Genomic DNA, 23,902 nt, shown 5'->3' with positions numbered 1-23,902 from the left:
AGAGAGCTGCTAGGTGGATCAGAGAGGTTCTAGGTGGATCAGAGAGCTGCTAGGTGGATCAGAGAGCTGCTAGGTGGATCAGAGAGCTGCTAGGTGGATCAGAGAGCTGCTAGGTGGATCAGAGAGCTGCTAGGTGGATCAGAGAGCTGCTAGGTGGATCAGAGAGGTTCTAGGTGGATCAGAGAGCTGCTAGGTGGATCAGAGAGCTGCTAGGTGGATCAGAGAGCTGCTAGGTGGATCAGAGAGCTGCTAGGTGGATCAGAGAGCTGCTAGGTGGATCAGAGAGCTGCTAGGTGGATCAGAGAGCTGCTAGGTGGATCAGAGAGCTGCTAGGTGGATCAGAGGTTCTGAGATGGTTGCCCTGGCCTTTTGCGAGGCACTTTTTCTCAGATACAGCTTGAATCAGAAAATTATTTTCGGAAACGTCCTTGTGAATTGCAAAAGCATGTGAATGAAACCAGATCACTGGAATTGAAACATTGTGTTGTGTTGCTGTTTTGCACGCAGACACTAATTGAGACTGCAACGACCGTGCGGTATCCTAGGAACCTGACTAACTGCAACAGACTGACTCATGGGCCAGAACAAAGGGCTCCTCTCCCACTCACAGGAAGAACATGAGGTACCGTCCCTGAACGCTGGGCTCAGCGGCGGCGCCGTGACGATGGCCCACGTGGAGACAGTGATGACTCCTTCCAGAGGCCTGAGCTCATGCCAAGGTGTGCTGTGGTGGCAGCTGTGTTTGTGCTTCCTTTTCTAGGGGTCAGGGGGTCAGATGTTGGATATTGGCGAGTGTGAAAGCCACGAGGCCCCATGTCTTTTGTCTCGCTTCATTGAATAAACGCCCCCACTATCTTTCCTGGAACATCTCTCCTTATAGGATTAGGCTCTGACAAACATCTCTTCATCCTGGGAGTTAGGCACACATCTCGCTCTCTCTTCCCCCCCCCTCTCTCTCTCTCTCTCTTTTGTCTCTCTCTTTCTGTCTTTTTCTCGTTCCCTCACTCTTTCTCTCTCCCTTTCTCTTGTTCTCATTCTCTCTCGCTCTCTCTTTCTCTCTGTGTCTCTCTGTGTCTATCTGTCTCTCTCTCCCTCTCTCTCTCCCTCTCTCTCTTTTTCTCGTTCCCTTACTCTCTTTCTCTTTCGCTCTTTCTCTCTCTCTCTCTTTTTCTCTCTCTCTCTGTCTCTCTATCTCTCTCTATCTCTCTCTATCTCTCTCTCTCTCAGACAGGCGCAGAGGCCTCCTTACCTACAGTGTTGTGTTTGATTGGGCGAGGCAGTGCCTGTATCACAGAAACGAGGGCCAATGCTGGCTCCCCCAGCTGTGACCGGACACCTATAGCCAATGACAGGGGCCTCAGATGGCACGCTGCCGGCCAGGAGCCCCCCCCCCCAATTTAATACTTGCACAATGCGTACCTTGTATCCCCATAAGACAACAAGCCACTGGAGGGAGGATTATATCCAACTGGATCCGACAAGGAAACAGAAAAAAGAGGTCCAATCTGACAAATTGATAACCAGCCAAGGATTGACTGAACAGTTTTTAAAAGATCTTTCCAAAAGATTATCTACAAAGCACTTTTTACGGTAAGCGGGCACATTTGATCTCTGGGTCAGACCGGCATGCTTCAGTCTCTATCTAGCTCTGGAATCAGAGGAGTCGTTAACATTACTACTTGTTGAATTCATATGTTGTCTTTAACGCTTTGTTCATATTCCTAATAAGTCGTTATCATTTGAACACTTCTCCTAATATCTGGATATGATTAAAATGTCTAATGATGAGACGACATAAATAAGATAATGCATACCAGTCGAGAACAGGCGGTGTATATATTTGGTGTTTGTATGTGACGATGCTGGCTGTGCTCCCCTCGTGTCCACAGACCCTCAGGAACCATGTCAGGACGGAGGGCCCTGGAGACGCTGCTCCTGGTCCTACTGGGGCTGCAGCTGGTGGAGGCCATGGGGTCTGTGAGATCTTTACCGCTCCTCCTGTTAGCTGGTGGAGGCCATGGGGTCTGTGAGATCTTTACCGCTCCTCCTCTTAGCTGGTGGAGGCCATGGGGTCTGTGAGATCTTTACTGCTCCTCCTCTTAGCTGGTGGAGGCCATGGGGTCTGTGAGATCTTTACTGCTCCTCCTCTTAGCTGGTGGAGGCCATGGGGTCTGTGAGATCTTTACTGCTCCTCCTCTTAGCTGGTGGAGGCCATGGGGTCTGTGAGATCTTTACTGCTCCTCCTCTTAGCTGGTGGAGGCCATGGGGTCTGTGAGATCTTTACTGCTCCTCCTCTTAGCTGGTGGAGGCCATGGGGTCTGTGAGGTCTCTTCACCTCCTGTTAGTCTCATTCGACTTTCGGAGTGCCTCCGTGACATAATAGTAGTAGGCTGAGTGTATTGATTTTATTTAAACATTTAAAAAAATGTTTATGTTTATTGGTAGGAACGTATTGGTTATTACTACAATGAGGATCCCATTGATTTGCTTACGATATTGAAGAAAACACTGTCCCACCATGATCGTGACTGCTCTACTGTAGCATCGTTTTATCCAGACGTGGTTTTATCTTCAGCTATCTTTTACTTCCTGTACTCCACCTAGTGCCCTACCCACCTGGGACATCATGTCTAAAAAGAGTTACTTTTTAAAATCGTAATAATTATTAAATTACATTCAACTGAATTACATTTAACTTTTAAATGCAGAAGTTGTACTTAGTGTTGTGTTTGTGGACTGAGCTGAAGCTGAAAGCAATGAAATATTACATCTATTAACAAAGATATATCTATATATATTTATATATATATATATATATATATATATATATATATATATATATATACCTATATATATTGGTATATATTGATTTATATCTATCTATCTATAGATACATCTATAGATGTATCTATAGATGTATTTATAGCTATATCTATAGATCTATAATCTATCTCTAGATTATATCAAGAGATACAGATCTATAGATAGATCCATAGATGTATTTATAGCTATATCTATAGATCTATAATCTATCTCTAGATGATATCAAGAGATACAGATCTATAGATAGATCCATAGATGTATTTATAGCTATAGATCTATAGCTCTATCTAGATGACCGAGGTGGTTTCTATAACCAGACCTGACTCCCCTCTCAGCCACTGGTGCCCCCACCGGGCGGAGCAGCAGGTGGAGCGCGTCCTGTCCCCGCGCCAGCAGCTGGAGGTGGGCTGCTCCCGGGTCTACCAGTACAGCACCCAGGGCTGGAGGCTGGACGTGGAGCGCATGCGCCTCCGACACGGCGGGGACGACGGCATCGCCCAGTACTACCAGCAGCAGGGCCCCGGGGCCACCTGCTCCCTGTACAGGTAGGCTCCTCCCCCTTATGGTGTCAGCACGGGGCCCCGGGGCCACCTGCTCCCTGTACAGGTGGGCTCCTCCCCCTTATGGTGTCAGCAGCAGGGCCCCGGGGCCCCCTGCTGTACAGGTAGGCTCCTCCCCCTTATGGTGTCAGCACGGGGCCCCTGCTGTACAGGTAGGCTCCTCCCCCTTATGGTGTCAGCAGCAGGGCCCCGGGGCCCCCTGCTGTACAGGTGGGCTCCGCTATAGTCCCTTATGATGCAGGATGCCATTCGTTTACAGTACAAACTTTGACAAAGTCTTCCTCTTGAACCACTTGTTTCTTGAAGTGGTTCAAGGTTAAGGCTCAGATCGAAACAGACGCTGGGTTGTGGTCGTCTTCGCCTCTGTCTGAATGTGTTTTTAAAGAATTGGCTTCTGCAAGAAGAAGCTATCTACAGTGCAGGTGGGCGGTCACATAACGAACGCTGACCCCCTTATCCAACGTCTGCCTCTGTTGTGTCTCCGTCCTCCAGGCCTCCAGAGGTCCAGAGCCAGACGGTCAACAAGACGGTGCAGGGCTGCTGCGAGGGCTGGGGCGGCCCGCACTGCTCCCAGGGTAAGGAGCCTGAGAGCGGACGGTAAGGTGCCTCCACCCAGTGTGAGACTGGACGGGAAGGTGCCTCCACTCAGTGGGAGGGAAAGGAAAAGTGTGGTCAGCCATTTGTTGTTGTTGTTGTTTTTTTGTTGTTTTTGTTTCTTGGCCCACCACCACACCCCCTCTTCGGAGGACAACTTTATTTTTATCCAGGCTTAGGTTCAAACAAGAAGGTTAAAGCAGCTTGGAATCTCACTCACCCTATAGTGCAACAGACGAACAGACGGACAGAGACATGAAGACAGACAAACAGACAAGGACAAGAACCAACAATTACCTAGAAGAGAAGACGGAGGGCTGTGGAGTGGGATTATGGCAGACAGACAAACATTTAGAACAATGGGAGAGCGGTCGGCCATTTGAAGGACCACCAACATTCACTGAGCCGCTGCAGAGCCCTGTTCCGTTGTAAACGCTCACGGCGTAAGCCAGCGGCCAGCGGCAGCCTGACGCCTCCTGTCCCCTCCTCCCTGTAGCGACGGGGGTCCGCGGCCGCTGCTTCTCCACCTGGAGCTGTGAGGACTTCCCAGGGGTCCACAACTCGTCGCTGATGTCCATGGAGCAGTGCTGTGGAGGCTCCTGGGCTCTGAGCTGGCGCAACGCCTCCGACGGCGCCTGTCTGTCATGTACCTACACCCTCCTGCCGGGTCAGTGCATGCACGCACGCGCGCGCGCACACACACGCACGCACGCACGCACGCACGCACGCACGCACGCACGCACGCACGCACGCACGCACGCACGCACGCACGCACACACACATGTGCACGCTCATTCACACATACACACATACACACACACACACACACACACACACACACACACACGTGCACACACACACACACACACACACACACACACACACACACACACACACACACACACACACATGTGCACGCTCATACACACATACACATGCGTCATTAACATGAATATTTTCTCCACAGTCTTTATTATTATTTTAGTTCATTAGAAAGAAAAAGCATTTCTGGGGGTTTGGCTGAATATGGGAAATCTTTTGTAAATGAATGTTGACCTTTGAACTGCACATTGTCTTTAGAGTCTGTATCCTGCCACCCTCCTTAAGCTACTTCATAGTGATGCTTCATTGATGACAATGTCTAATCCTTAACCAAAATATGAATTAAAAAAATCTACAATGTATGAATGATCAAGGTTTGTGCTGCTGTTGATTTCAATGTCAAGGATCCTTACAGTTGAGTTCAGTCTGATGTCAAAATCCGCTGAGCCAAAGGTTTATTTGAACCTATGGAACAATGAGGAGATATAATATTATATAACATAATAAGGTGCCTGTGGGAAAGGTCCTGGCATGACTTCAAGTGAATTATCTCACCATCCTACAACTCTCATTACCACGACCGCAGCCAAAGTCCACCTCACGCACCCGCTGGTGCACTGATAATCATTTGACTTGACTGGCTTAACAGGCCATATATTTACAACACCCCCCTGACCCAAGCACCCCAGAGGTCACGAAAAAAGAGCAAGGAAGAAATCTTGAGAAGGAACGCAGAGTGGGGGATCCCTCGTTCCAGGGATGGTCAGAAGTGCAGTGGGGGCCATCCATACATCCATACATACATACGCACGCACGCACGCACGCACGCACGCACGCACACACACACACACACACACACACACACACACACACACACACACACACACACACACACACACACACATACATACGCACACACACACACACACACACACACACACACACACACACACACACACACACACACACACACACACACACACACACACACACACACACACACACACACACACACAGGCAAAACTGTTAAAATCCAATCCACCCAATCACATCCAAAAGGCTTTGAAATGACCAATAATCCTCCCCTCTGTGTTTCCCCCGGGTCTCCCAGACTCCCAGTCCTCCCTGCTGGTGCGGGGGGGCCTGCTGGGCAGCACCAGGGACCCCCAGGGGTCGGCCACCTGCGTGACCTGGGGCGGAGCCCACTACCGCTCCTTCGACGGGAAGCACTTCCACTTCCAGGGCAGCTGCACCTACGTGCTGGCGGCCTCCACCGACGGCACCTGGGCCGTCTACGTCAGCACCGTCTGCGAGGGCGGAGGAGACTGCAGTAAGGTGAGGGAGCACCGTCACCTTAGGGCGGAGGAGACTGCAGTAAGGTGAGGGAGCACCGTCACCTTAGGGTGGAGGACTTAAGTTAAGACACGGAAAGATCAGGGACAAGATTCCAGCGATAGGAGACGGTCGGAGTTCAGCTCTAGTGAAGCTCTAATCCACCTCCACCACGCTGGGAAGCTCTAATCCACCTCCACCACGATGTGAAGCTCTAATCCACCTCCACCACGATGTGAAGCTCTAATCCACCTCCACCACGATGTGAAGCTCTAATCCACCTCCACGTGTATTATGTGTGGCGCTGCAGGCTCTCCGGATGATGCTTGGTTTGGACCTGGTGTCCGTCCGCCTCCGGAATCTAACCCTTAACAACGTCCAGGTGGACCAGGGGGAGGCCCTCTTCCAGAACGGTGGGGAACGTGCTGCTGGAAACGTCCTCTGATGACAGAAAGCAGATTTAAGTCACTCAAGACGTTTGTTTCCGTCCTTGTTTAGGAGTGAGCGTCCATTGGCTGGGGGACTTTGTGTTCGTGGAGAGCGGTCTGGGGCTGAGGGTGAAGTTTGATCTGAACAACACTGTGTACCTGACGGTGACCGCCGAGCACATGGCCACCACCAGGGGGCTCTGTGGGCTCTACAACAACAACGCTGACGGTGAGACGCACAAAACACCCTACTCTCCATCTCGTCTCGACATTTTAAACATTCAGTACTACTTCCTCTTGAATCACACGTTCTTTTATCAACGATGTTTGAATAGATTGCCTCCGAATTGGGCGCAAAACTGCGGGTTCACACTGTTCATGAATAAAACTCTCTTTCTGTGTAAATCCCCCCCACACACACAGACGACTTCCGCACGATGGCCGGAACGCTGTCCCGGTACGCCGCGAGCTTTGGAAACTCCTGGAGGGTTCCAGACTCGCAGAACCAGGTGATCGACGTGGCAACCACACAGTAGAAAACTCCTTGTGTTGTTTCTGCTCGTAGGAAACCCGAGGAGCATATCAACACAGATGAGGAGGAGAGTTCGGACCGACCATCGCTGGCGTGGCGGACGCAGGGAGGGGACGCCTCTTTGAGGAGTTCTCTCTCCTGATTGGATAAAGTGGGAATGCCAAAAAATTTAAATTCTGTTTATTGCAGAGCAGAGGGAACCATGTTACTGAACATAGAGCTGTTTAACACTCATTTATACTGATACATTTTGCTGACAGCGCCTTAACAAAGATTTAACCAGCTACTGTGACTGTGCTGGAGTATGATGTCATCTGAGCCTGTCCGGTGACCTCTGACCCCTCTGACCCCTCTGACCCCTCTGACCCCTCTGACCCCTCTGACCCCTCTGACCCCCAGGGCTGCGGCGACGCGGCCGAGCTGGGCCACAGCTGTGACCTGACGGGGGACGCGGCGCTGCGCCGGCAGGCGGAGGCTGAGTGCCAGCGCCTGATGGAGAGCCCCTTCTCCCAGTGCCACCAGCGGGTCAGTCCACCTCCCAGGACAGGGGGGGGGGGCCTGACTCTCAGCAGAGAGGAGGCTGGATAGGGGGAGAATAGAGGTCACATGGGGGGGTACGGCTGTCCCACTTCAGTTGGAAGAGGGACCTCGATGTGTAGGATTTCCCATGAGGCAGTGGGGCACAAGTCCACGTTGATTGTCGCCCTGTAAATGAACGCGTGCAGTTATGTGTGTCATTGCGTGAATAAGTGAATTTTTCGAATCATGTTTACATGACCGCTGTGATGATCTTACACTGATTTAATCATTTGAAGGAAGAGCATAAAGAACATAAAACACCTAGCAGACATTAGGTCTTTAACCAGGAATACTGTTTAAGGAGTTTGGTTTAATGCTTGCTTGCTTGACCTGTTACTGTTGGTAAGCAGTAGGGGTGTAACAAAAACCGATTTGAATCGGAAAATCGATTTTGATTTAAAAGATGCGAATCTTCTGAATCGAACTGAATCGAATCGTTCCATTTTAAAAATGTATCGTTCCTGAATCGTATCGTACCCCATGTATCGAGATACGCATCGAATCGTCTTTTATTGGAGAGCTGCACACCCCTAACAAATACACTTCTTCTCTAGTCTTTGATCAATCTTTTTGAAGGAAATGCCACATTTACAAGTTAATTCATTTTGTGAAATGATTGTCTACTTTCAACAAGAAATCCATCGCATCATACCCCCTCGAATTGAGCCGTGCCACATCGAATCAAATCGAAATCCTTCTGAATCGAACTGAATCGAATCGTTCCATTTAAAAAATTTATCGTTCCTGAATCGTATCGTACCCCATGTATCGAGATACGCATCGAATTGTCTTTTATTGGAGAGATGCACGTAAGCAGTATTCATTTAGTAGACATCCATTTCCTGTTGACCCCAGATCTCCCCTCACTACTCGGTAGAGTAGAATGTGTGTGAAACAGTAGATAACTGATAGTGGGTTTGAATGACGTCCATGTATCTCAATGAAGCCTTTAACACTCTAAAGATAAGTGTTGTCTTATCTCTGTCGTTATCGGTGCATTGTATTGCCCCTGGACAATGATTGGTAGAAGACTGCTGTGAAGGTTTCATAGGTTAATCCATCTGTCTGTCTGTTTGTTGTATCCTGGTCATGGGCCATGAAGCTGAAGCTAGTGCTTATTCCTCTGGATAATGTTCGGTACAAGTCTGCTTTTAAATGTTTTAAATGTCGCATCCATCTATCTGTCTGTCCGTCCGTCCGTCTGTCATAGTGACATCATCAATCCCTCTGATTGTCATGGTCTTACAGGATGTGCGCCCTCCATGTGTCTGTAGTGGGGGTGGGGCAGGAAGTGGATTTGTCTCATGTGTCTGTGTAGCGGGGGGGCGGGACAGGAAGTGGATTTGTCTCATGTGTCTGTGTAGCGGGGGGGCGGGACAGGAAGTGGATTTGGTTCATGTGTCTGTGTAGCGGGGGGGCGGGACAGGAAGTGGATTTGTCTCATGTGTCTGTGTAGCGGGGGGGCGGGACAGGAAGTGGATTTGTCTCATGTGTCTGTGTAGCGGGGGGGCGGGACAGGAAGTGGATTTGTCTCATGTGTCTGGCTGTTTCCCAACGTGAAGGAAGCATGCTCAACGGCCGCCCTTTAAAGGACGCCACGTCACAGAACGCCGACCAGCGCTGCTCCGATGTCGTGAACCCTCGGGAATTCACGTCCTTTTCGCCTCCTTTGTTTTTGAGAATTCCGAGATTTTTCAAGGATGCATCGCTGCATCCTCAACGAGCCAAAATCCCCACAATCCTTTGCGTTCACACGCTGCGCGGGGTATTTAAAACGTCACTTTACACACGTGAAGTTATTTGAACGTATTGAAAGTATTTCTTGACGTATTGCTTTTTATAGATTAATCATGTAAATGCAAACAATTAAGCTTAAAGTCCTGTGCGATTTTTTTCAAACGTTTTCGCAACGTAACGATCGGCTGTATTTTGCACGGATTGATTTGTTTCAATATGTACGTAGCCGGTGTTTAAACAAACTACTGTATCCAACAACGATTTCACAACTATTAAAATATTACAACGTTTACCACTGGAGCAGTATCAAAAAGAGGAAGCGGAGGAAGCGCTTCCACACCAGCGAGTCGTTCCAAACTCTGAACGCTACAAACGCTGAGGCAGCACTAAGCCTCGTCTCCGCAGGACGCCACTCGCATGGCAGCGTTCTAGCGAGGCTGCAGCCTCCGCTCTGGGAACCAGCCCCAGTGTAGCGGGGGGGGGGGGCGGGGCGGGAGGACGTGGACGTGTCTGCAGGGAGACAGCTGGTGCGTGTGTGTTCCCCCAGGTGGACCCGGCGGTGTACCTGGACACCTGTCTGTACCTGTACTGCAGCGCGGGCCCCCGCGGCCGCCGCACCGCCGTGTGCGACACCCTGGCCAGCTACGCGCGCGAGTGTGCCCAGCAGCACCTGGTCACCGTCTGGAGGACGGCCGCGCTGTGCGGTGAGTCAACGCCCGCCTTGCACCTGGAGCTGCTGCTGCTCTCTGAGTCCTCCTCCTCCTCTCAGCACGGGGTCCGGTCCGTAGCGTCACTCAGCGCTCATCACTCACCTCAGTGAGAGGTCACCGGCCCCTCAGGGTGACATCATGTGTGACATCATGTGTGACATCATGTGTGACATCACGGCCTTTCCACTTTCAGTTCTCTTCGACACACGACAGCCATCAACCTGCTGGTCTGTCTGTGTTTGACCCCGCGCCCCCCCCCACCCCCCCCACCCCCCCCCACCCCAGGCCCGTCTGACGGTGACCTTTGACCCCAGGCCCAGTGTGCTTCAGAACCGTCTGACTGTGACCTTTGACCCCAGGCCCAGTGTGCTTCAGAACCGTCTGACGGTGACCTTTGACCCCAGGCCTGGTGTGCTTCAGAACCGTCTGACTGTGACCTTTGACCCCAGGCCTGGTGTGCTTCAGAACCGTCTGACGGTGACCTCTGCCCCCCAGGTCGGGCGTGTCCCGGGGGCCAGGTGTTCTCGGACTGCGTCTCCTCCTGCCCCCCCAGCTGCGCGGCGGCCCCCCAGCCCCCCGGCCACGCGGCCGCCCTGGGCCAGTGCCGGGAGGAGTGTGTGGGGGGGTGCGAGTGCCCCCCCGGCCTGTACCTCCACCGGGGCCTCTGCGTGAGGAGGGCGGACTGCCCCTGCTACCACCGGAGACTCACCTACCAGCCAGGGGCCGCCATCCAGAAGCAGTGCAACACCTGGTGGGTGTGTGTGTGTGTGTGTGTGTGTGTGTGTGTGTGTGTGTGTGTGTGTGTGTGTGTGTGTGCCTGAGTTTGTGTGGTGTGTGTGTGTGTGTGTGCCTGTGTGTGTGTGTGTGTGTCCAGGTGTGTGTGTGTGTGTGTGTGTTTGGTGTGTGTGTGTATGTATGGTGTGTCCCCGTTTGTGTGTGTGTATGTGTTTGAGTCCTTGCATGTGTGTGTGTGTGTGTGTGTGTGTGTGTGTGTGTGTGTGTGTGTGTGTGTGTGTGTGTGTTTGTGTGGGTCCACACGATGTGTGTGTGTGTGTGTCTGTGTGTGTGTGTGTATGTGTGTGTGTGTGTCCACGAGTGTGTGAGTTATTAAACGATGGTCCCCTGGGTTGTTTACCTTGTGACGTGTCCCCCCCCCCCCTCCCCCGTCTCCCAGTGTGTGTAAGGACGGCCAGTGGCTGTGTACTGGGGAGCGCTGCGCTGCCCAGTGCATGCTGGTGGGCGCGCTGCAGGTCACCACCTTTGACAGGAAGCGGTATTCTCTCCAGGGAGGAGCCTGTTCCTTCACTGCTGTGGAGGTGAGACTCAACGAGGTGTAGAGACACCGTGAGCTGGGGCCCCACGGCCCCGCTGATGTCACTCCAACCAACTCCAATGGAAACTCTTATACACATTCTGCTGATATATCCTGAGCAGTTTATCAGGATATTTTGCATAATACATTTGTTTATGCTTGTGTGTGTGTGTGTGTGTGTGTGTGTGTGTGTTTGTGTATCTGTATGGGTGTTTGTGTATCTGCGTGTGTGTGCGTGTGTGTGTGTGTGTGTGTGTGTGTGTGTGTGTGTGTATGTGTGTGCCCTCCCAGGACTTCGTGGACAGGAAGTTGGCGGTCAGCCTGCAGTGTGGAGACTGTGACTCGTGGATGGGGGGAGGAAGAGGAGGAGGAGGAGGAGGAGGAGGAGGAGGAGGAGGAGGGCAGGGCTGTCTGAAGGAGCTGTCCGTCACGGCCCTCCGGACCACAGTCACCATCACAGACACTGGTGAGCCGATCTGGACCTGCTGGTCTGGACCCACTGGTCTACTCAGCGTCTAACCTCTCCGCGGCCCAGTCTGTGTGATCCCGCTCTGAAACATGGAGGGCTGAGCTGTAGAACTTTGAATATAATAAAAAACAACTTTATCAGGGGTTGAGCATGTTCACAAGTTAGGCAAAAACAATCCCACACATTTAGTGGACATAACACTCACCAAACAAAGACCGATCAGACCGGTCCTCTGAGGAACCGTTCAGGTCGGTTTAGGCTGAAGCACTTTGTCACCGTAAACCTTCTGCAGGGCTTCAAAGGGCCGGGGGGGGGGTCGAGGAAACAGGCCCTGGCTCCGCCTCCTGTGATAAGGCGTGAGGCCGTGCCAGGGAAGCAGATTGCAGATATGAGTAAATACAGGGAATAGAAAAGGCGGTAAAATTCAACTCCCAGTAACGTGAGGCAGAAGGGCAATGATTAAAAGAAGGGTTCCTCAGTGCGTTCCTCCTGGTGCGTCCTGGCCCTGCTGGTGAGCGTTGGGGCTCGGGGGGGGGGGGGGGGGGGGGGGAGGGGTCTGCACTGTGCCCCCCTCAGGTCCTGGTGAGCTGATGGAGCAGCGCGTTTACATTCAGGGCATTAGCAGACGCTTTTATCCAAAGCGACTTCACAGAAGTCGGTTCAAACGTTCACACACCGACGCCGGCGTCCCGCTCAGGGACTCCTCGACACACTCAGCTAGGAGGAGGAGCCGGGGATCGAACCAGCAACCTTCCGGTTACAAGTCAACCACCTACCTCCTGAGCTTAGCCGACTAGTTAGCACTTGGAAGGACCGACAGCACCACCTCTCCCCAGAGCAGCTGACCCCCTGGGAGGGGTTACAGAAGAGGCCGTCGGGGTTGTGGCTGACATCGACCCCTTAGGACAGACCCTGACACTAACCCGGTGAGGGATGTGCCCCCAGGCGCGGTGACGCTCAACGGGCAGAGGGAGGCGTTGCCGGTGGTGACGGCGGACCTGGTGGTCCGCCGGGCCTCCTCCTCCTTCCTCATGGTGCAGACCTTCGGGGCCCAGCTGCTGTGGCACCTGGACGGCCCGCTGGCCCTCATCACCCTGCAGCCCGGCTTCGCTCACAAGGTCTGCACGCACGCGCGCACGCGCACGCACGCACGCACGCACACACACAGGGGGACGGATCCACACACACACACACACACACACACACACACACACACACACACACACACACACACACACACACACACACACACACACACACACACACACACCGGGGTCTGGGTCCAGGCTGGGTGCAGGAGGTGCTTCCCAGAGCGACCCCAGACCTCCTCCTCCTCCTCTCTCCTGGCCGTAGGTGCGCGGCCTGTGTGGCACCCTGACCTGGAGCCAGCACGACGACTTCACCACCCCCGAGGGCGACGTGGAGGCCGGCGTGTCCGCCTTCGCCGCCAAGTTCACGGCGGAGCGTTGCGCCCTGCCGGCGGGGGGCCCCGTGGCCCCGGACCCCTGCACCACCTACGCCCAGAGGAGGCCCCACGCCGACGTCCTCTGCTCCGTCATCCACAGCCCCGTCTTCCAGGTGCGTGACCGGGGGGGGGGGGTCACTGAACAGAGGAGTGATGGTCACAGGGGGGTCTTCTCCCTGGGGGGCCCTGCAGGAGTAGATGACTGAGAAGAGGAGTGATGGTAACAGGGGGGTCTTCTCCCCGGGGGGCCCCTGCAGGCGTGTCATGACGTGGTGGAGCGGGAGCCGTACGTGCGGCTCTGCCAGGCGGAGGTGTGCGGCTGTGAGCAGCGAGGGGCGTGTCACTGTACCGTCCTGACGGCCTACGCCCGCCACTGCGCCCAGGAGGGCGTGGCCATCCCCTGGCGCAACCACACCTTCTGTCGTGAGTAGGCCCCGATGTGCACTGAAGCCAGAACCGGTCTGAGCTGAGCCAATTTGAGACAGAAGTTCTGCCAAGAGCTGCAGCGGAGAGAATCCTTCAATTCAGCCAACATCAACAACAACAAGTTCCACAAGCAAATCTGCAAGACTGAAACACATGTTCTGCTTACTTTATTTATTATTTATTTCCTCCTCTCCTTTCCTTTCCTTTCCTCTCCTCCCCTGTCCTCTCCCTTCGTCTCCTCTCCTCTCCTCTCCTCTCCTCTCCTCTCCTCTCTTCTCTCTCTCCCCTCTCTCCCCCTCCTCTCCCCTCTCCTCTCCTCTCCTCTCCCCTGCCTTCCTCTCCTCTCCTCTACCCCCACCTCTATCTCTCTCATCCTATGCTAACCTCCTCTCCTCTCTCCTCTCTCCCCTCTCTCCCCCTCCTCTCTCTCCCCCCTCTCTCCCCCTCCTCTCCCCTCTCCCCCTCCCACCCTCTCTCCAGCGGTCCGGTGCTCCGGGGGTCAGGAGTACCAGGAGTGTGGCCGGGCGTGTGGCGGCTCGTGTTCGGACCTGCAGCAGGGCTGGAGCTGTGACAAGGACGACGGCGACGGGGGTGGTGGCGGTAGTGGAGGAGGCGGGCGCACCACTCCGAGCTGCGTGCCGGGGTGCCAGTGTCCCCCGGGGCTGGCTGAGGACCCCCTGGGCCAGTGCGTGCCCCTGGCCGCCTGCCCCTGTGTGCAGGGAGACAGGACCTTCCAGCCCGGCGCCACCGTCCAAATCAACTGCAACACCTGGTACGTGTGTCCGTGATGCTGTGGATCGTTGAACTGTCCCTAACCTCGTAACAGCTCCCAAGAAACTAAGCTCCCAAGAAATGAACTAACCCTACCTTGCAGAGTTGGCCCCCGTAGAAACGGTCCCTCAACGTTGTCTCGAGATGCCCAGGATGTGATGCACAGGTTTATCCAATCAATCATTAACGCTCAGCGGAGCACGGAGCTGCTCCTGCTGAGCGGAGGTCTGAGGCGATGCTCTCTCCCTGTCATGACGGGTCAGAGGCAACACCACCTTCTCAAGTGAAAAGTGAAAAGGGTTTGGCCGGTTTGAGTCAAGTTAACTGGACATCGTCTGTGTCCAGATGTAAAATAGTCATGTTTAGTGTTCACCCCCACGCTCCTATAGCTGTGTCTTTGGTTTGTCCAACACACGTAAGCGCATGCAAACTGCCCTGGCTAGGCGGCTTTCTCCAGTAGTGCCCAAAAAAACAAACAAATCCACAAGTTGTGGTGGCAACAGCTGCATACCTGTTACCAGGGAAACGTGAGACATCTGTTAGTTACGGTGGCTATATCTGGCACTGGTCTGAATGATGTATAATCATAAGTCTACTGTGGCTGACCATTTGCTTAGAATTGAATTCTCCTTATCTTCCTTATTTCACTTGGGAAAGAAGCACATGCTAAAGGACTGGATGTAGAGGTTCAAATGTCTGGTCTCTTGATGCTGTGGATCTGACCCATGCTATGACTTGTTTCTGTGGCTGGGGGTGATGTCAGAGGTGTTGTGGTCAAGTTCCTGGTTAAAGATGGTTTCTGAGGTGGTAAAACTGTAGTTAACGTGATTGATGATCCATTCTAAGTCCATTGGCTCAGGTTCAGAGTTATTTCTTTTATTGTTTAAATGACTTTACAGCGCTTAGACCTCTTATCTCACGTCAGCAGAGCATTATGCAGGTGAACTAAAATAGCACGTAGCACGTTCTGCAGCAACGTTGTATTCTGTGTCCCATGTCATGGTATGAATTCAACATTTCTTACCAGGTCATGTTTCTCCGTACACCGGTTCCTTGAAGCTAATTCAGATCAGTCCCCTGACAGATCATCACACAAGCTGCAGGAGTATTTTGCAGCAATTGAGAGTGTCTGAGAGTCTTCATGTCGTGTCAAGGGGGATTTCTTATTTGCAGGTTGCAGCCACATCACAGATTGTAATTCTTTCAACTGGATCTCCTCTCGATTGAGAAATACTTGTGATATCAATATCAAAGCTAATTGCTCAGTATAAAACGCTATTAAACTTTGTAGAAATGTGCAATATATTGCTCAGCAGTTACAATTAGATCAATAAATGGATGTTAAGATATTGTGTTAATAATTAGTGATTGTACTTTGTCTTCCATGGCCCCATGGAGTCCCTGGTGGTTGGAGAGCTCTGATGAAATCTCTCTATGTTCCTGCTGCCTCCCATCACAGGATAGGTCGATTTCATCATATCTCTTCACCGCAAGACAGCTTCACACGCCACTGGCCTCTGCTGCTCTTCCCAACTCATTAACTTGACTTTAACCACAATTGCCAAGTACTTAAGCCTGTTGTGTGAGTGTGTGTGTGTGTGTGTGTGTGTGTGTGTTAGAGTGTGAGTGTGTGTGTCTGTGTGTGTGTGTGTGTGTGTGTGTGTGTGTGTGTGTGTGTGAGAGTGTGAGAGAGCATCTGTGTGTCCCTTGATGTATTGCCCTCAGTAAATATCTGCTGACATCACAGTATCGGCTTACTTTGATAGAGCTGAGATCAGTTAGAGACCGTTGCTTAACGTCTTGGCTCTGGGCCCTGTGAGTGGACGCGGTTGCCAAAGCTTCTCAGGCTTTACGACTACGGCTGATAGGCCAAAGGTCAACCTTCCTATGCCCCTAACACTGAGGATTACGTTGGGGACCTGTCTGGTCCTGTCTAACCCCCAGGCCTCCACTAACCCCAGGCCTCCACTAACCCCAGGCCTCCACTAACCCCCCAGGCCTCCACTAAGCCCAGGCCTCCACTAACCCCCAGGCCTCCACTAACCCCAGGCCTCCACTAACCCCAGGCCTCCACTAACCCCAGGCCTCCACTAACCCCAGGCCTCCACTAACCCCCCAGGCCTCCACTAAGCCCAGGCCTCCACTAACCCCAGGCCTCCACTAACCCCAGGCCTCCACTAACCCCAGGCCTCCACTAAGCCCCCAGGCCTCCACTAACCCCAGGCCTCCACTAACCCCAGGCCTCCACTAAGCCCCCAGGCCTCCACTAACCCCCAGGCCTCCACTAACCCCCAGGCCTCCACTAACCCCCAGGCCTCCACTAACCCCCAGGCCTCCACTAACCCCAGGCCTCCACTAAGCCCCCAGGCCTCCACTAACCCCAGGCCTCCACTAACCCCAGGCCTCCACTAAGCCCCCAGGCCTCCACTAACCCCCAGGCCTCCACTAACCCCCAGGCCTCCACTAACCCCCAGGCCTCCACTAACCCCCAGGCCTCCACTAACCCCAGGCCTCCACTAACCCCAGGCCTCCACTAACCCCAGGCCTCCACTAAGCCCAGGCCTCCAAGCCTACGACACTGTTCCTGTATTAACCTTGCTGCTCTTCCAGTTCATTAATGATTGTGATTCCTGCGTGTGGAAACAGAAGCTCCGACTGTGAGCCAGCTGGTAGCCGGCTTCCTGCGCGCTTCAACGGCGCTAAGACCCAACAGTCCTCAGACATGAGGCTCCGTGTGCGTCCGTCTGTGACGTTCTGTGTAAACTGCGGTTTACAAGGGAATAGGGCAATACCTTTTAATTGCAGTAGATCTCACTTTAGTAGCCATGGAATCGCCTTCCTTGTTTCTACTCGTGCGTATCTCTCCCAGCTCTGAGGCCTTGATCTGTGACCGAGTGTCTCCGCCGCCCCTCTCTCCCTCTCTCCCTCTCTCCCTCTCTCCCTCTCCCTCTCTCCCTCTCTCTCCCTCTCTCTCTCTCCCTCCCCCCCTCTCTCTCTCTCTCTCTCTCTCCCTCCCCCCTCTCTCTCTCTCTCCCTCTCCCTCTCTCCCTCTCCCTCTCTCCCTCTCTCTCCCTCTCTCTCTCTCCCTCCCCCCCTCTCTCTCTCTCTCTCTCTCTCCCTCCCCCCTCTCTCTCTCTCTCTCTCTCTCTCTCTCCCTCCATGCGTCTGCAGCGTGTGTGAGCTGGGCCGTCTGAACTGCACGGCGCGGCGCTGTGAGGAGCTGAACCGCTGCCCCGGCTCCCTGGTCTACTCCCCGCGCTCCTGCCTGCTCCGCTGCTCCAGCCTGGACCCCCCCGGCCAGCAGCAGCACCAGCAGCAGCAGCAGGGGGGGGGGGCGGCCCCCTGCCTGGAGCCTCTGTCGGGGTGCGTGTGCCCCCAGGGGGCCGTGCTGCTGGTGGGTCTGCTCACCGTCAACAGCTTCTTCTGGTCCGTCGAGGGTCTAGTGGCCCCGAGGTTTGAGTCAGGGGCGCGGACTGTTCCGACCTCCGCTCTCCTGGTCCATCCGTTGGCCAATTAGATTGAGCGGTGGGGCCTGAATGTTTGATGTTTGATGTTATTTGACGTTACCTGGCAACCCAAAACCACCATTGACAGGTAATGCATGCAGTAGCGTGCGTTCACCTCATAGAGAGGCAGTGTGAGTTACGTTGTATCCTTAAAGGTTTTTAAAACTTTGTGCATTTAAGTCCAGATTGAGGCCAGTATAAACCCATAGCACTCTACAGGTCCACAATGGACTTTGCATCGCTTTTCATCTACAATGAGTTGCTTTAGGGTCTGGTTGCAACCTTTGAATGCACACTACTATGAATGGAGCAGTGGAACTCTGGAGTCTGGAGGCTGGGTGGGCGTGGCACGGTGCGGTGCGGGGATGAACACGTGTTGACGTGTTGTGAGGTTCATGTCGTCGTTGCTGTGCCGCGTCTCCTCCCCCAGGGCGACCGCTGTGTCCCGCCCGAGGACTGTCCCTGTCACCACAACGGACGGCTCTACTTCACCAACGACACCATCACCAAGGACTGCAACACCTGGTACGCACTGCTGCGCTTCACTGGGCCCAGACGTCTGGGTTAACCCTGCACCGTGTACCATACGTACGGCAGCTGTTCCTGAGATTCTAGAGAGAACCTCAGGAATAGAACATCCACCGACCAACACCTCCGGGGAATCTTTCTCTCTCCTTCTGAGCACCACAGAACAAGACCGAAGCAAACAAGACCTAAACAAACCTCTCCCCCCCCCCCCCCAGCGTGTGTAAGGACCGCCGCTGGCTCTGCGGTCAGGCGGCGTGCGGCGGCGTGTGCGTTGCCACGGGCGACCCCCACTACGTGACCTTCGACGGCCGCTGCTTCTCCTTCCTGGGCGACTGCCAGTACGTGCTGGCGCGGGAGACGGACGGCCTGTTCAGCGTGACGGCGGAGAACGTGCCCTGTGGCAGCACGGGGGTCACCTGCACCAAGTCGGTCACCCTCAGCCTGGGGAACACCGTCATCCACCTGCTCAGAGGTAGGACCCCCCCCCTAGGACCCCCCAGACCTGCTCAGAGGTAGAACCCCCCCCCCCCCCCCCCCCCCGCAGACCTGCTCAGAGGTAGGACCCCCCCCCCCCCGCAGACCTGCTCAGAGGTAGGACCCCCCCCCCCCCCAGACCTGCTCAGAGGTAGGACCCCCCCCTAGACCTGCTCAGAGGTAGGACCCCCCCCCCCCCCCCCCCCCGTAGGACCACCTAACAGACCTCAGGTTATGATCTCAGTCTGATGGCAGTGAGCCCAGGTCTGGCTGAAGGAGCGTTCTGCTTTTGGTATTATGTCATGTATGTTAACCAAAACAAGAAACAAGTCAAAGAATATGTTGGCTACATCTATACTGTATATGTATATAGTGTCTATTCATGCTGTTCTGCTGGGACTAGTGTGATCAGTACATCATATCTTATGAGCTTTTGTGACCTGAATTGATGTCGTTGTCTCTTGATTTCCCATTCTGTCGCGGTTTGAAGAAGCAAACATGGATATTAACTTATATTAACTTCCTACCTTGATAACAAAAGGCTTCTAAACAGAGCAGAGAAGAGAAGTGAACGCCCGATGTGAATGAAGTACTAATGAGCATGTTTGTGTGAATGAGGTAATGATTAGCTGTGTGTAAGCTGTGTGTGTCAGGGGGGGTCAGAGAGACCGTCGCAGTAACGGAGCCAGCTCTGTCCTGCCCCTCCTCCCGCTCAGCTGCTGAATGGGACCAATGGGAGGAGAGCATTCGGTCCAAACCTCAGCGTTAGTTTATGGAACCAAAAACACATTCTGCGTAGGTGGTTGAATGGCACACAATATCTTGCAGTACAGATGCGATGAATGCTCCTTTGTGACCTGGCCTCAGGAGACAGGCAGATGATCAAGGCTGCGCTCTGTAATGAAAAGTACCTGGTACTTTTTTAGTAGCACCTCCGTCGAGGTTCCAAGCGAGCGGAGTAGGTACTTTTGTGTGACGTAAACAGGCTGCTGGCAACTGATTGGCCAGCGGCTGTAAATGGGAATAATCACTCAAGTTAAGTTGTGTCCGGCGTGGTTGGAGTCCACGAACCCGCTCCTGAGGGGGACACTGATCAGCGTTTCGCCATGTGTGTCACTCCTTTCCCGGGCTAGAGTTAGGCTGCGTGTGGTTGTTTGTGTCTGGCGTGGTTGTGTGTGTCTGGCGTGGTTGTGTGTGTCCGGCGTGGTTGTGTGTGTCTGGCGTGGTTGTGTGTGTCTGGCGTGGTTGTGTGTGTCCAGTGTGGTTGTGTGTGTCTGGCGTGGTTGTGTGTGTCTGGCGTGGTTGTGTGTGTCCAGCGTGGTTGTGTGTGTTCGGCGTGGTTGGAGTCCACGGACCCGCTCCCGAGGGGGACACGGATCAGCGTTTCTCTGTTTGGTTTTTGTGTCGTTCCTTTCCCAGGGCTCGATTTCCGCCTCCATCAACGTTCCCATATGACAATAGACACGCATTAATTGCGTTGTTTTTTAAATTTTATTTCCCATCATAACCTTTCCCAGGAATCAGGAAATAGTCTCGATCAGATTTCCCGGGAATCCAGTCCCCCGGGATTAAAACCTAATGACGACCCGCCCACGTTGGAGAGCTTCTTCTTTAGATGAAACGCGACGTGCCTGGAACCAAACCAAGTCGTGCCGCCCTATGTCGTGGCGAGTTGAGCTGCTACTGTCGGTGGAAAAGCGGCATTAGAGAGCTCTCTGAATAGATCTGATCATCACATCCAATCACTGAGAGCTTCTCTGTCCTCTGAGAAGAGCTTTCCGTGCAAACGTCTGTTCGTCTTTCACCGTGGTTGAGATGTTTTCATCGCTCCATTGATCGAAGCCAAACTGTCCTCTGGAGCTGCCATTGTTTGAGAAGTTCTGCAAATCTTGTCTCTCCTTGCATGGTGATGAACTGACTGAAAACTGACAAAGCATATGATAAGAAAACATAGAAAGAAACCTTTTACTCTCTCTGTCTCTCTCTCTCTCTCCCTCCCCCCCCCCCCCCCTCTCTCTCTCTCTCTCTCTCTCTCTCTCTCTCTCCCTCCCTCCCTCCCTGTCTGTCTGTCTGTCTGTGTCTCTCTCTCGCTCTCTCTCTCTCTCTCTCTCCCCCTCCCTCCCTCTGTCTGTCTGTCTGTCTGTCTGTCTCTCTCTCTCTCTCTCTCTCTCTCTCTCTCTCTCTCTCTCTCTCTCTCTTTCTCTCTCTCTCTCTCTCCCTCTCCCTCCCTCCCTCCCCCCCTCCCTCTCCCTCCCCCTCCCTCTCCCTCCCTCTCTCTCCAGGTAAAGCGGTGACGGTGAACGGTATGCCGGTGGCCCTGCCCCGGTCCTACGGCGGTAGCGGTCTGACCCTGGAGCGCGTGGGGCTGTTCGTCTCGCTGTCCTCCCGTCTGGGGGTCACTCTGCTCTGGGACGGGGGTCAGTCGCTCGCCCTCGCATGCAACACACACACTCTGCCTCTGGTGACACCCCGACCACGTCGCAACACACTCTGCCTCTGGTGACACCCCGACCACGTCGCAACACACACTGCCTCTGGTGACACCCCGACCACGTCGCAACACACACTGCCTCTGGTGACACCCTGACCACGACGCAACACACATCGCTGGTCAACAAACGCTTAACGAAGTGACATCACAATGCATTCATTGGACCAGTGTCAGCCTCTCGTGTTTATCTCCAGCCAGGACTTTTCTCTCTTTGTCTTTTTACATTGCATTTACACACTTACTTTTACTCCTACTCACACACACTACTCTGACACACTGTCACTGGGCCAATTTATAATTCATACTGTTTATACTGTTTGCCTGTTTGTCCTGTTTGTTCTGTTCGTCCCGTTTGTCCCATTTGTCCTTACTTTAGCATTTACTTTAGCGTGTCTTTGTGTCTTCCTTAGCACTGTGGTGTGTTTGTATTGTATGGTGTTAGACCCTTTGCTGTAACAGAGGAGTCATAACGTTGTATCTCTCTGTTGCCCCTGGTGCCGCCGGCTCCCCCCTCAGGCATGCGTGTGTACGTGCGTCTGGCGGCGCGCCTGCGCGGCCGGGTCGGGGGGCTCTGCGGGAACTTTGACGGGGACACGGAGAACGACTTCACCACCAGGCAAGGCATCATGGAGTCCACCGCCGAGCTGTTCGGAAACTCCTGGAAGGTCAGCCCGTCCTGCCCGGACGTGGAGGACCAGGACCTGAGGGACCCCTGCGCTGTGGGTGCACGCACGCACGCACACGCGCACACACGCACACGCGCACGCACACACGCACACACGCACGCAAGCACAGGCACACACGTAAACATGCGCATGCACACACGCATGCACGCACACACGCGCCCCACCCCATACACCTCTATGTACCCCTAGACACGTTCAGACACACTCTGGTCAAGTCTTTATTATTGCCAAACGACGGAAATCGTCTGGAATTCATTTTGGTGATATTGGCTCACACAGGACAGTACAAGACCACACAGGACAGTACAAGACCACACAGGACAGTACAAGACCACACAGGACAGTACAAGACCACACAAGACAAGGGAGACAACAGGTCTGACTGGACATACACAAAATACATCACATTAAAACTAGACACATGCGTTGATACCAGTGTGAACATACAAGACAAAGTGCTAATGCATTTAAGTACCCTGAGGAGGAGGACAGCTGGTCGCAACTAACTGCTATCTGATTAACCATCTCACTAGCTCTCAAATGCCACTTTTCCACCGCCAGTACCAGCTCGACTCGACTCGACTCGCCACGCCTTTTTTGCGTTTCCATTGGCAAAAAAAGTGGTACCTAGTACCGGGTACTTTTTTTTAGTACTACCTCCGTCGAGGTTCCAAGTGAGCAGAGTAGGTACTTTTGTGTGACGTAAATAGGCTGCTGGTAACTGATTGGCCAGCGGCTGTCAATGGGAATAATCACTCAGTTAAGTTGTGTCCGGCATGGTTGGAGTCCACGAACCCGCTCCCGAGGGGGACACTGATCAGCGTTTCGCCGTGTGTGTCGCTCCTTTCCCGGGGCTAGAGTTAGGCTGCGCGTCGTTATGTGTGTCGGGCGTGGTTGTGTGTGTCCGGCGTGGCTGGAGTCCACGGACCGGCTCCGGAGGATCAGTGTTTCGCTGTTTCGTTTCAGTGTCGTTCCTTTCCCAGGGCTCGAGTTTCGCCTCCATCAACGTTACCGTATGACAACAATAGACGCGCAGTCATTGCGCTTTTTATTTTATTTTATTTCCCATCATAACCTTTCCCGGGAATCAGGAAATAGTCTTGATCAGATTCAGATTTCCCGGGAATCGCGTCTCCCGTGATTAAAACCTAATGACGACCCGCCCATGGTGGAGAGGTTCTTTTCTACGACCCGCCCACATTGAAGAGGTACTTTTTTAGATGGAAACGCGACCAAACCGAGTCGAGTCGAGGCGAGTTGAGTCGAGTCGAGTTGGTACTGGCGGTGGAAAAGCGGCATAACAGACTAACTCAATTACTAACCAACTGACTGATAGTACCAGTACCAGGGTGTGATCCAGATGTGTGACCCCTCTCCCCCTCCCAGCTGAACCCCCACAGGGTGCCCTGGGCCAGGAAGCGGTGCGGCCTGCTCACCCAGGAGCTCTTCTCCCCCTGCCACCCTGAGGTGCCCTTCCAGCAGTACTACGACTGGTGTGTCTTCGACGCGTGTGGGTGAGTGGCAACCAGTCCTTGAGAATTACCCTTTGCCCCACCCAGTCAAACCACCCAGTCAAACCACCCAGTCAAACCACCCAGTCAAACCCTGCTGTCTTGACCAGTTCAAACAGGCTGGCTTTGAACTGAACACATTAAGG

At 53.5% G+C, this 23,902-nt stretch overlaps 1 protein-coding gene across 1 annotated transcript in view; it reads left to right on the top strand.

The window, feature by feature from the left end:
• Nucleotides 1-574: 574 nt before the first annotated feature.
• The window catches only part of sspo (SCO-spondin), a gene marked incomplete at both ends in the record, with an annotated part of 60,990 nt that continues 37,662 nt past the window's right edge, over nt 575-23,902 (top strand). The window contains 25 exon segments of the mRNA XM_084485514.1: nt 575-719; nt 761-770; nt 1,890-1,973; nt 3,159-3,368; nt 3,876-3,958; nt 4,474-4,644; nt 5,911-6,134; nt 6,442-6,544; nt 6,630-6,788; nt 6,983-7,068; nt 7,491-7,616; nt 9,955-10,111; nt 10,613-10,868; nt 11,292-11,433; nt 11,721-11,895; nt 12,844-13,016; nt 13,252-13,476; nt 13,621-13,786; nt 14,270-14,561; nt 17,732-17,954; nt 18,497-18,591; nt 18,810-19,066; nt 21,351-21,485; nt 22,076-22,278; nt 23,632-23,759. Coding sequence (XP_084341640.1) covers nt 575-719; nt 761-770; nt 1,890-1,973; nt 3,159-3,368; nt 3,876-3,958; nt 4,474-4,644; nt 5,911-6,134; nt 6,442-6,544; nt 6,630-6,788; nt 6,983-7,068; nt 7,491-7,616; nt 9,955-10,111; nt 10,613-10,868; nt 11,292-11,433; nt 11,721-11,895; nt 12,844-13,016; nt 13,252-13,476; nt 13,621-13,786; nt 14,270-14,561; nt 17,732-17,954; nt 18,497-18,591; nt 18,810-19,066; nt 21,351-21,485; nt 22,076-22,278; nt 23,632-23,759 — 4,028 coding nt within the window.

The sequence above is a fragment of the Micromesistius poutassou genome (genome assembly GCF_964030765.1).
Source record: "Micromesistius poutassou genome assembly, chromosome: 21".
Classification (NCBI taxonomy): domain Eukaryota; kingdom Metazoa; phylum Chordata; class Actinopteri; order Gadiformes; family Gadidae; genus Micromesistius; species Micromesistius poutassou.
The sequence above is the reverse complement of the archived record's forward strand: the minus strand, read 5'-3'. Positions and strand labels throughout refer to the sequence as shown.